The sequence below is a fragment of the Argentina silus genome (assembly GCF_951799395.1).
Source record: "Argentina silus genome assembly, chromosome: 4".
Classification (NCBI taxonomy): domain Eukaryota; kingdom Metazoa; phylum Chordata; class Actinopteri; order Argentiniformes; family Argentinidae; genus Argentina; species Argentina silus.
In genome coordinates, this window is record NC_139658.1 from 15,297,634 (window position 1) to 15,311,521 (window position 13,888).

The 13,888-nt window shown below is 40.9% G+C and overlaps 1 protein-coding gene across 1 annotated transcript in view; it reads right to left on the minus strand.

Annotated features, from left to right (window-relative positions):
- The window catches only part of pnp4a (purine nucleoside phosphorylase 4a), a 4,457-nt gene extending 1,610 nt beyond the window's left edge, over positions 1 to 2,847 (minus strand). Inside the window, exons 1-5 of the mRNA XM_083667571.1 lie at positions 2,762 to 2,847; positions 1,938 to 2,101; positions 1,593 to 1,696; positions 732 to 907; positions 35 to 225 (exon numbers count right to left, since the gene is read on the minus strand). Of these exons, the coding sequence (XP_083523697.1) occupies positions 35 to 225; positions 732 to 907; positions 1,593 to 1,696; positions 1,938 to 2,101; positions 2,762 to 2,784 (658 nt within the window). The 5' untranslated portion in view covers positions 2,785 to 2,847. The remainder of the gene's footprint in view (positions 1 to 34; positions 226 to 731; positions 908 to 1,592; positions 1,697 to 1,937; positions 2,102 to 2,761) is intronic.
- Between the last annotated feature and the right edge of the window lie 11,041 nt (positions 2,848 to 13,888).

Sequence of the window (13,888 nt, forward strand, 5' to 3'; positions counted from 1 at the left end):
TTACTGAAGTACTGCAGTGAGGGGAATCTCTTACCCACGGCGTCCACCCCCAATCTGTGGAGGAGGCGGGCCTCTGCAATACTCTCAAAGTTGGGCCCTCCCACCATGCAGTAGACGCCCTCCTGGACATACTGAGACACACCCATGTTCTTACAGATGTCCAATGCCATCTTCCTGAGGTCCTTGTCGTAGACACCAGACATAGGGGGGAAACGGGGCCCGAACCTGAACACAGCAGCAGTCATTAAAGCGGCTGTCAGCCATCTTAAAATGTCCCACTTGGTGGACACCTGAGGAATCACAATAACAGAGGTTTCGAACTAAAACAAAGCATTACTTTTTCCCCTGTACAATGTTTTGCTGCTGAGGGGACTAGGTGGATGAAGTTCGATGGTGAAAGCTAGGTGGATGATGTATGATGAAAGCTAGGTGGATGATGTATGGTGAAAGCTAGGTGGATGATGTATGGTGAAAGCTAGGTGGATGATGTTTGATGTTGACAGCTAGGTGGATGATTTTTGATGTTGAAAGCTAGGTGGATGATGTTTGATGTTGACAGCTAGGTGGATGATGTATAATGAAGGCTAGGTGGATGATGTATGGTGAAAGCTAGGTGGATGATGTTTGATGAAATCTAGGTGGATGATGTTTGTTGACAGCTAGGTGGATGCTGTTTGGTGGAGGCTATATGGATGATGTTGGAGAACCATGTGCTACAGGCTGTCTCTCACTTGTCATCATTGGGTCCGTTGAGCGGGTTGAACCCAGCCAGACCAGGGAAGTTAATGTGATCCTTGATGATCATGATGTCTCCAGTGTGGTAGCTGTCTGCCAGCGAGCCTGCTGCATTGGTCACTATCAGGGTCTCCACCCCCAAGAGTTTAAACACCCGCACCGGAAAGGTGGTCTATTAGAGAGAGAGAGAGAGAGAGAGAGAGAGAGAGAGAGAGAAAAGAGTGTTAAACTCCTATCAGACTGAAACATACACAGCCTCAATGAGTAGTAAGTCTAGATTGTGACTACATGTCCTTATTAAAAAAACCATGACCTTAGAGCCGGCTTAACAGACCTGTAGTTGTGAAAGAAACAAACAAAACAATAGTAGCATTGAAGGCACAACAGTGAATTAGCATGGGGCATGTGATACCGGTCATCGTGATCACACTAGAGCAGGAGCAGTGACTCTGTCTCCCGTGCTGCTGTTTAGATACGCCAAAGAAGCAGTTTGGCTCTAATACGATTTATCCGGATGAAATATGGAACATCTATTTGATCGCATTGCAACAGTATATGTCAAGTTTCTATAAGGTAAACGCACATACAAAGCTGTGTTTCATCTATCAATGCCAGCCATGAACTATAAGGTATTCACTATTGTCACATCCACTTCGAAAGATCCAGGTGTGTTGTAATCAAACCTGGGTTAAAATACGTACATGTCAAACACTTCTCTAAGGTTTTCTTGATTTAGCTTAAAGATTGCACGTTTGGGAAATGAAATGCAGCACAGTGTAGTTGACCAGGTCTTCTTTTAACATAATGTCATGGTGTAAATAAGGGTGGTGTATTGTGATGATTAGTTTGTTACTGACCTTGCACAGTGAGTGTCCCTCATACATATGGAAACGACCCTGCATGCACACGCATGTCTTCCCTTTGAGTTCCCCAAACACCAGTCTCCCTGCATGTCCCTGCACTGCAGAACCACACACACATGCACACACACACACACACACACCCACACACACACACCCACACACCCACACCCACACCCACACACACACACACACACACACACACACACATTGATATATCTACCATATACTGTATACTCAAGTTGCAGTCATGATCATGTTGATGGGAGTTAACTGTTATACGACCCAAAAATTCCTGTGCTCACTCTTCATCTCTATCTTCGCTCTCCTTCCCTCTCTCACCTGTGCTCTGAGGGAAGCCAGGAATGTCGGAGTACTGGAAGGAGTCCTGACACTTGAGTGCGTCAGCGAGCATGCCCAGTCCGGAGCCACAGATGATGGCTACCTTGGGTCTGTGCTGTGTCTGGGACAGGAGCCAGGTGGCTGTCTTCTGGTAATCATCATGACTTAGAGAGAGAGCAGTTATAGACAAGTTATAGATCATAGTAACACAGATTTATAGACACGTTATAGACTATAGAGTAACACAAAGACAACATTAAATCACTACACACATAGTACATTCAATTAAAAATAAAAGAGAGTCAGTCAGTCATAGTTGCATGTCTGGTTGGGTATGTCTGTCTGAAGTGTGTGTGTTGGATTGTAAACACATTGAAATATAGTAGTTAGAGAGATGGATGGATGGATGGATGGATGGATGGATGGATAGATGGATGGATAGATGGATGGATAGATGGATGGATAGATGGATAGACATTCCAGCTTGAAGTCGTTTCGTTTTACTGAACTACTTTTTCAAAGTACTTTAAGTGTAGACAACTACACTTCTCTCAGTAGCTTTAGTGTAGCTCAATGACTTCCCATGTAAAGTAATTGGTAGCTTAGTGACAGTAAATACATGTTCAGAGTACTATAGCTTCTCCAACACTGCATATCCATCTCGAAATCCACCAAGATACAAGACATCTTAAAATCCTACCAAAACGTCCCACAACATAGTATGCTATTTAGATATAAACTAAAACGTATCCCTGGTGTCAATTCTGTAAAAAAAGAGGGCTGTGTGAAGCTGTAACACGAGTGAAGGAGAGCGCATGACTTACCTGATCTGATCTTTGCTATGCATTGTGAAGATTAGTGTTGTTTAGCTGTGGATGCTGAGAAATAGAGTCCAATGTTGATATTTGCTGTGATGGGAGGTTGATGAGAATGTAGAGTAATAAACAAATACTGTCCTTGGGCCACAGTAGTGTGTGAATGAAGTTCCGACTCCTCCAGCAGCAGTTAAATAGACTCGATGCTGCCCCAGACAAGAGTAGTCACATGCTCTCTTATTGGCCACAGTCCTACTATTGAATAGCATTAACAAATAAGATTGTCTCTCTTAGAGAGGCATGTCAGGGGCTTGTATGAAGGGACGAATTGGATTTGAGCTCAACTCTGAGTGACTTTGTTCCTTTGGTTCAATTTTGGGTAAAGCCTTAATGTAATTCTGAATTTGTTGGTGTAATATACCCTGCACGTTTAGCTTTGTTTCCCCTTCTAATCAAATCTGTTTTTTTACTGGATTTCTTCCATTCCTGTCCCCACTAAGTCTACTAATTACTACTAAGTCTGTCCTACTTCCTCCTAGAGGCTTAGGTGACCCATTAATTATTCAGTGATTATTGCTGCCTTGTACAGCCAATTTATTAAAAAAACCGTAATCTCTAACCCCTAAAATTATCCAGTATCTTTATCCATCTCTCTCTTATCTCTAACCCTCAACCTGAATCATCTCTAACCATCTCTAATCATCTCTGACCATCTCTAACCATCTCTAACCCTCAACCTGAAACATCTCTAACCATCTCTAACCCTCAACCTGAAACATCTCTAACCATCTCTAACCCTCAACCTCAAACATCTCTAACCATCTCTAACCCTCAACCTTGAAACATCTCTAACCATCTCTAACCTGGAACATCTCTAACCATTGCTAACCATCTCTAACCCTCTAACCCTCAACCTAAAACATCTTTATCTCTAACCCCTAAACCTGAAACATCTCTAACCATCTCAAACCATCTCTAACACCTCAACCTGAAACATCTCTAACCATCTCAAATCATCTCTAACCATCTCTAACGCTCAACCTGAAACATCTCTAACCATCTCTAACCATCTCTAAGCCTCAACCTAAAACATCTCTAACCATCTCTAACCCCTCAACCTAAGACTGAAACATCTCTGACCATCTCTGACCCCTCAACCTAAGACACAACAACCTCAACTTGAACATTCTTATCTGACACCATTACTAAAATAATATTCCACTGGCTACAGTACCTATAACAACTAACAATGTTGGTCTATACATTCCCATGCTTCATTTGAGGTTCATAATGAGATCCATAGATCTGTAGAGGACTTGTGTCATGTCGAGGACTTTTGATCCCAGAGTAAATTAGCGACTTACGCCCATCAGTAGAACTCTGCACCATCAGGTCTCTAATCTCTACCGCTGCATTGGTCCGGACCAGCCCAGTCCTGACCCAGAGCTTCCAGCATGTGAGGTCCATTACTCAGCTCAGCACTCAAATCCAAAGCATGGGACCACCACAATTGAATTTGAGCACCTCACAAGGTTTGTAAAATTACCAACTATCTTCCCCTTTTAGATGCATAGCTGTAGCCTTGTGTGATAGATTAAATTCATATGAGCAGATCAGCAGTGGAGCTCCACCCCAAAAGATCGATTCTGCTATTGAGCGCTCCCCATGCGTGAAATGTTATGGCAGATTTCATGAGTGTAGCTTTTGTATTGTCTATTTTTGGTTAAAACCAGGGCAATTTATGGTTATCAAGGGATTTGTATGGACATATCAATGGAAAAGATTGTCATCTCCATTCAAAGAATTGTCTTTAGCTGTGTCTAGAATTAGACAGTACTGATGTATTTATAGATTTGAATCATATTATTCATGCCTTTTATCAACTGCATGATACATTTGTTTAAGTAAGTGAATCATCTATCCAACAGTCATCATAAGACAAAGTAATCAATGCTCACACCAGGGGCCATTGGCAGTCGTCATTTAAAAAAAATAAAAATAATTATTAGCAGGAGAGAACTTGTACAGGGGGGTAGCAGGGGAGAAGAGGTCTCGGGGTTAGGGTTAGTATAGGGGGGGTAGTGAGGGTGAAGTGGTAGTGATTGATAACCTAAGCCAATCACATCTTCAATAATGAACTGTTGAATTTTTTTTTTAAGGTTATTTCTTGGAGTGGGGCAGTCCTACTCTTTAATTTTTTTTCAGTTTTCATTGGACAGAGACAGTAGAGAAAGACAGGAAGTAAGGAGAAGAGGATATGTCAGCAGAGCATGGGCCTGATTTGAACCCATGCCGACATGGGCAAATGTATGCACTGTAGGCTATGGTACTAGACCACTAGACCACTGGACCACCCCAGGACACACGTAGATGTCATTTTGCTGAGTGTGCCAGGCTTTTAAAAATAAATGCCAGGACAACTGCACATTGGCAAAAAATTATAGTTGACCACAAAATATGTAATATCTCCACCAATATGAACACATTGTTTTTGATAAGCACCTGTCCAAACACCCAAAGTCACTTTACATGAGCAGCGGAGGTTGCCCCTGCTGAAAAGCATTGAAGGGATAGTTCACTATTTTACAACTTATAGTCAGATGGTTCTTTATCTTAAAGGTTGTCTATGGGCCAGGGTAAACTGTGAAAACAATGGGAGCGGCTGGGGAACAAAAACAAAGTTCAGGATTTGTGGCCAAATCACCTCAAATTAACTCTCTGACTTGGTTGGAAGTTACTTTGAGGTGATTTGGCCACAAATGTTTTACTTTTTTTTTGTTAGCAGTGGCTAAAGTTAGCTGAAGTTAGTAATGGCTATTTAAACAACTCTGAACCATGGATTACAGTTTATCCTGGCTAATTGACTACTTTCAAGGTAAGGGACCATCTGACTCTAAGGTGTTAGTTAAATAGTGAACTATCCCTTTAACTATGGACTCACTGTGTTTGAGCATGTCATTCCCACAACATCAACATGTAATGCGAGGTCATGATAGATCTCTGGATCACTGCCCTTGTCTAGACTAGGTGATGTGTATTTGTATTTGTTGTTATTGTATATTGTATACTATATATTGTATGTATGGTCCAATTGATCGAAGGTGAAGGTTCTGTAAAACATTTATGAGCAAGTATGTAGAATTCCATTCATGATCACTTCAAACCCCTCCAAAACTCAGCGCTTACTATCAATCCCAACTTTCAGCAGTAGATTGTTTGTCTTCACTGTGATTGGTTCCTTGATAATTAACTCAGGTGTCTCCTATGAACCGATGACTCAGACCACTGCATCACACAGGTGTGTTTAGTCTTGAAAGTGCAAAACAAGCTCTGAACTGCCAATCGTGTCATTGTTTTAACTTTGCACAAAGTAAATGTAGTACTTTTAAGAGGAGAGAGCTATACCTTCATCAACCACACAGTACCACCACCACTGCTATCTGTCTTCTATTCCCTTGGAAAACTCTCTACTCTGAAATAAAGGAATTGAACTGAGAAGGAATGTGTGCTGGTGCTACTTTTCCTTCATCTCATTGAAAATCCCATAGACTTCACAGAAGGACACCTTTTCAAATTCTGTTGTTGAAAAACACTTTATACCATGGAACCATTATGACCTGTCTGTCAGTAATGTCTAAAATAATATTCCACTGGCTACAGTACCTATAACAACTAACAATGTTGGTCTATACATTCCCATGCTTCGTTTGAGGTTCATAATGAGATCCATAGATCTTTAGAGGACTTGTGTCATGTCGAGGACTTTTGATCCCAGAGTAAATTAGCGACTTACGCCCATCAGTAGAACTCTCTAATCTCTACCGCTGCATTGGTCCGGACCAGCCCAGTCCTGACCCAGAGCTTCCAGCTCTACAAGAACATTGTAGAGCTGGAACTTCTAATTGCTACTTCCAGCATGATAATGCACCATGTCATTAAGCAAAAGTCGTCTCAAACTGGTTTCATGAACATGACAATGAGTTAAGTATTCTTCAGTGGCTTTCCCAGTCACTGGATCTGAATCCAATAACACTTTTGGGATGTGGTAGAATGGGAGATTCACAGCTTGAAAGTGCACCTGAACCCTAACCCTAATCCTAACCCTAAATCTGCAGGAATTTCGTGATGCAATCATGCCAACATGGACCAGAATCTCAAAGGAATGTTTCCAACATCTTGTGGAATCAATTCCACAAAGAAGTTTTGAAGTTTTGAGAGCAAAAGGAGGCCCTACCCAGTATTAGTATAATGTTCCTAATAAAGTGTTAGGTGAGTGTGTATATATGCTTTGGATAAAAGCGTCAGCTAAATGGCATATATTATTATATATATTATATATTATATTATATATTACTGTATGTAGAGCAATGGACATGTGTTCATATGATTATGTCAGATCTAGGTATTTCTATCTGCTGACATGTAGCATGTTCACAGTAATTGTACACGGCACACATTCCTTCTCAGTTGAATTTCTTGCTGAAACACAAGAAAAGCTTTCTCATAGCTCTCTCTCTCTCTCTCTCTCTCTCTCTCTCTCTCTCTCCCTCCCAAGACTAAACACACCAGTAAGGTATGTAGCGTGGGAAGGATGGAAGGAGAAAGGATGAAGTTCTCAGCCAACCATTCAGGGTATCTTGTCCTCAGAGGACATGTGACACTGTGTGTGTGTGTGTTGTGTGTGTGGGTGTTTATGTGTGTGCGCACGCGCACGTGTGTATGCATGTGTGCCTGTGTGTATGTGTGTGTAGATGTCTGCACGCGTCATACATGTGTGTATGTGTGTGTGTGTCGGTGTGTAGGTGTCTGCGCACGTGTGTGTATGTATACGTGTATGTATGTGTGTGTGTATGTGTGTGCGTGCGTGCGTGTGTGTGTGAGTGAGAGAGTGAGTGTGTGTGCACATGCCATCCTGTCCTATAACCAAGGTCATGTGAGGGAGAGGCTGGGAGTCGAGCAGTCTAATGATCAGGGTATGCCTGGCACTTGAACAGGTCTAACGTGGTTATGAAACAGCCGCTGGTAGTCTGTCTTCCTCTGCGGGCCCGTAATCTGCATCATATGAGAGCCATGTGACTGGACACACACACACACACACACACACACACACACACACACACACACACACACACACACACACACACACACACACACACACACTCCCTCTTTCTCTTTCTCTCTCTCCCTCACGGCCAAGTGATGTCTCTGGTATATCAATGTCACAAATTATTTTACAAGGGGATTGTGGGAATGGTCAATGAGTCTGCTGTAGACTGTAGCCAAGCCAAGGCCCTGAAGTCATCCCTGATCTGACATAATTGGATAGGTAAAAGTATTTTTTCCACTGCATATCTTTCACCAATCATATTCGATTTGAACTCCTAAGACGGACGGGCCCATAATTGGACCCAAATTCTGCTTTAATTTGATTATTAATTTGATTATTGTTTACTTTATCTCTGTCATGTGTCATGTGTTATTCTGAACTATGATCTGAGCATATCCACACAAAACTTCAAGGTGTTACCTATCAAATGGCATCCTACTTTTGTATCTGGTCATATTTCTAATGTTATAAGCAGTTTAGTTTGGGTCTGGTTGGAGGAAATTAGTCAAATAGGGCTTTCAGCAGAAGAGGTTAAGAGTATTCAAACATGGCTCCTACAGTATAATGAACCTAAAAGTTGAGGTGTTTAGTGTTTATTCAGTGTTATCAGTGTTTAGTATTCTCTGTTTACCAGGAAGTGCCTCCCTCATTGTCATCTACATTCCACAGTAAACGGACTAACTGTGTGTGTGAGGAGCTGCATTTCTTGTGAAAGGTGTCAGGCGTGTTTGTGCAGCTGAGGTATCTGAGGTATTTAACAGTAGTGGCTGTGTGGGAGCCTTTGTGGAGGTCATGTGGGTGGAGAGCAGTGATAATTGGAGAGTTGGTGCATGTGCTGACTAGCGTGTGACCAGCTGCTGCGCTGTGTTATCTTTCAAATTGGTCAATCGCTGTGTTTATCTGTGTGTGTGTGCGTGTGCGTGTGCGTGTGCTTGTGTGTTTGTGTGTGTGTATGTGTGTGTGTGTGTGTGTGTGTGTGTGGGGGGGGGGGGGGGGGGGGGCGGTATATGTATGTGCTGGGGGGGTGGGGGGGCAAGTGTACAGATCATGGAAATACAATGTGTGACTATACAATTAAATGTATCCGACAATCTAGTCTCTGTGACCACAACAGTGACGCACGCACGCACGCACGCACGCACGCACGCACACACAAACCCAAACCCCTACACACCTATTAGCTAATCTAATACTACTATGTCACATAAGGGTAATGTCACTGACCATTTGAGAGAACCTTTTTGACTTTGATCTATTTTCAATCTGTACTAAACAAAACAAGACATGTTCTCCAACATTTACTAATGAATATATTTTGTCTCTCTCTCTCTCTCTCTCTCATGATGTCCTGCCGTTGTGTTTTGATATCTCAATATACGTGTCAATCCATCAAATGTAGTTCTATTGCGCTTTTTTACAAAGACAATTGTCTCAAAGTGCTTTACAACAAGAAGAATACAAACACTATAAACAATCAATACAATATGAAATAACACCCAAGTTTAGATCCCCAAAAAGCAAGCCAAGGAAAAAAACTCCAGAGTGGGGAGAAAAACATAGGGAACAGTGGCAAGGAAAAACTCCCTGGTATATCTCTCTCACGTTGTTTTGGTATCTCTGATCATATCCTGCTGCTGTGTTTTGGTATCACATAGTGGCGACATGTTAAACCACTCATCTGTTTACTCCCTGTGTGTTGTACATCAGAGCCTTTAGTCTGGGATTATTCCAGATTAACACTACTGTAGACACCCCGAGGGTAATCTCTGCCGGCTGGACCGACGCAGCAGGGCAGAGTAGAGCAGAGCAGACAGAGGGTAGACAGCAAAGGAGGGCACAAATGCCTGAGGGTCACAGCTGACAATGGCTGGCCCCCTCTCCCTGCCCTGTCCTTGAGCCTGCCACAGCACCAAGCTGACCTCAATGCTGTGGAATAACAAGAGAAAACAGGGCCAGTCAGATCCGGCCCTGATCCGGTCACAGTACAAATCCATTACAGCAAGATAGCAGCCTCTTGTAGTAGGATGATCCACTGTGATATTCACACATACTCCATACTTCATTGAACATAACCCCATACTCAACCCTGTTCAACATCTCACTGTCATGGTTCCGTCTGACCACCTGAGGGCGGCAGAGACTGCCCAAGAGACTAATTGACACACAGGTGTTTTAGATTTGGTTTCATTAAGACTCTGGTTAAGAGAGGTGTGTTTCTGTTGTATCTTTGCAGTAGCTTGGATTGTTTGCTGTGTGCTCTAGTCTATGACGTTGGTATTGTCAAGTATTCCTTTGTTAGTTTGAAGACTTTGTTATTTTCTTGAGTGTTCGTTTGAACCATTCTGTGGATACTTTTCCAGTAAAGTGGCCTATTTTCACTGGACAAGCCCAAACAGTTACCAGTAGAATTACTTTTAGTTCAGTAGTACATCACCAAGCATACCTGTATTTCAAGTCACAGCTTGTTGCTAATATCTTAGCAGTGGAAGCGAAACAGAAAGGAGATCTAGGGATCCAGATAAGAAATGATTAGTGGTTTTAAATTACAGAGCAATCCCAAAGGGGGTACATTAACACTACAAATTCCCACATAATCTATTTTACCCCTGAGAGATTGAGCCTTTTCAAAAAGGAAATATTCTCCATATTGTTCTCATTATAAAAAAAGATCTTCTGCATTACTGTAGCTGGATATTGATAGTTTCACAGGGAGATAAGTTTGTCCCCTATGACAGCAATACTTGTAGACTTGACGGATTTGAAACTCTCTTCTCAGAGGATTGTTAATTGTGTTGGCGTGGCTTTGACTGCGGTCAAAGGATGTATAACTTTTAAGTGGATTGATGAGGAGCCCCCTTCTATTTCTCAATGGATAAGCAAGATAAACTTCTGCTTGCCTTTGGAGAAAATAACATATGATTTACGACCAGCCCTCAGTTATTCCACAAGACTTGGGACCCATGGACTATATACAGTGCCATGCAAAAATATTTGCCCCCCTGCACAATTTTCAAATTTTGTCACCTAATTTTCCCCATATTTTCCCCACGTATCTACACAGCCTACTAGACACTTTCAATGTCAAAGAAAATGTCTAAAAAATAATTGGTAACACTACATTAAGGTACTTGTTGTAAATGTTAGAATTTATTATTCAATTATAAACCATTAATTTATATTGTTCGATATATTATATTGACAAATAGGAGCTTGCAATCGGGAGCCAGTTATTAATGCACCTATAAATGCATTAAAAACTAACACTGATGTGAAATCTTATTTGCAATGGTTGCACAATGGTTATATAGTTGGGAAATTGTATTTGCTAGTTTTTACACCGGATATGGGTGTAATTACTCTTAATTAATGTACTGCATCTATGCCTCTATCCTACATTTATCATCATGACTACCCTCATCAGATATGATATAAACTGAGACCCTCCACTTAAGGATTAATTCCTGGTATGGCAAGACCTTACTGGACAACAGCATGACTAGCAGACCAGTTTCTCTTCATTGCTTTTCAATAGGAGGACCACAAATTGTGTTTAAATACGACAATAGGACATTGCAGGTTCTCCAAGCCTCTCTGGGTACACTTTTATAATAATTTAACACATTTAGAAAATGTATTAATTAACAACAAAAGTAATATTTCATGATAATTGTCTAATACTGTAATCATTGAAAAATATTTCTCTATAGTCCAATGTTGCTGTGCTAAGAATCATAGTCTGAAGCAATGATGGTCAAGGTCAGTAGGTTTGGATTTAATGGCTACTACTGGGACACAATGTACAGGTATGTAACAGCGTATAGGTTATCTGGTTAAAGTTCATCATAACTAGCATTTAAACCGTTTATAGGGCATAACTCTGAGTAGTTTGGGGTTATTTTGGGTACTTTGGGGTTCTTCTGGGTACTTTGGGGTTCTTTTTGGGTACCTGTTTGTGATTGTTTGGGGTTGTTTTGGGTACTTTTATGGATTTATGGGTGGGGTCACCACCTTTAGGGAGAGGGAGCACATGGGCTGCCTTCCAAACCTTGGGGATAGCACCCGAGATAATAGCCAGATTAAAAATATATGTCAATGACTCGCAATCAGTGGGGCAGAAAGCTGCAATAGGCTTGGATCAAGCAGATCAGCCTTAATGGATCTTTTTACATAAGACTAGAAATGATGCAAGCAATGCTATCAGATAGAACTTAAATTCTATTTTTCATAGCTAATCTATCCCTTAAAAAAGGTAAAAGAAAACAACAACAACTTTATTTCAAACAGTGTTACAATGCTTTACAAATAGATAAAGCAGATATGCAAATAAAAACAAAAATATAAGTAGAAACAGTAAAACACAACACATTAAAAAAGAATAAAGGCAGCATCAATTAAAGGCTAGTTTATAAAAATGAGTTTTAGGAAGAGATTTTAAAGAAAATACTGATCTTGCTAGTCTAACATCCTCAGACAGGTCTAGGGGCCGTAATGGCAACACAACCCAATCAGTCCACTTACTTTATATATACACTTTATTCATTGGCTCAATATTTGTTTACCATAATTTGATGGCACATAAAGGTTAATCTGTCATGAGTTAACGCATGTAATGTGATTTGTCTGCTGATAACAGCAAGGAATTATTAATATCAATATTATTGATTATGAAGGAAACTAAAGATATGTTGGGTCATTGTCTTACGTCAGGCATCGTCATTCTTAGCGTGACACCGCTTCACCTGACCTTCAGTTTGGACACTGTGGAGTGTGGAGTCACACATCATCTGTCGTATGATGGTGGGTAGGAGCTGACGTAGGCTTAGTGATTTATTTGCGATACCCATATCACCTAGCAGAACGCACAGTAGGCTTCGTAACTAGGTCTAAGCCGATATTTATTTGTCTAGCTCATTCCTTGCTCACAACTAAGGACCTCGTGCTTTTCTGGGGAAATTAAGACATTCAAATAATTATAGCTCATTTATTAATAAATAGTATAAATAGAATAAATAGAATAAGTTCATTAATAGAATACATAGGACTTAAAAGGGTAAAACTATTACTATGTTTGATATTGAATAGAGTTTCATGGGTTAAGTTCATGTATTGAATTATTTACATGATGTAAAATGTATTTTGTTTTCTTAAATACTATGTTCACAATGCTGGCAATATTGTAAAGGAATTTACTTTTGATTTCTGTGAGAAAAGATTCAAATGTAAAGTTTGTGCATTTAGTTTATTTTCATGAGTGAAATGAAAATGTGAGTTGAAGGTCAGGTGTCAGGTGGATGAGAAGTGAGTTAGATTCGGAAAGGCGAACGAAGAGAACGCATGGAATGTGCTTAAGTGAAGGTTAATAATGTGGAAATACGTAGCCCACGTATTTCTGTGTTTAGAACAAGGTAATAATGCGAGTGCACAACCCGTTAACTCGATAAGTGTTCATCGGCGGATGAACTGTTTTGGAACACTTTCTCTGCAGAGGAGTAACCGTTCAGACGGTCAGCCACCTTGCTTAGCCTAGCCTAGCTCAACAGTGAGATAGCTAGCTTTTTTCGGAGTGCTTATGGACAGTGTTCGACCAACACGGGAGCTCAAGACGTCTATAGCAACCGGGAGAGACAGTAGCACAAAAGATTCCTGCCGTTCGAGAAAACTGCACCGGGTGAGTGAAGGAGCCGCCATTTTAGGTGAGTTACAACGCACGCAAGCTACACGCGCCAGGCCTGCAACGCACTGGACTTTGGTATAGTTATCATTGCCGGCTTTAGTATAGGTTTTATTTCATTTCATTGAGGTTTACAGTGTTTACCATTTGAATTTGGATATTTGAATGTGCACTTTAAGTGGTATTGTATTTTCATTTCATGCAAGCTATTTTTGGGATTGAAGATCAGTGAAAGAAGACTGATTTGAATAAATTTACAAAAGACATGGAATTGGTGGGACTGTACTTTATAAAAGTATTGCAACATAGTTATTACTGATACCTGTAGTGAACAGACAAAGTAAGCATACAATAATAG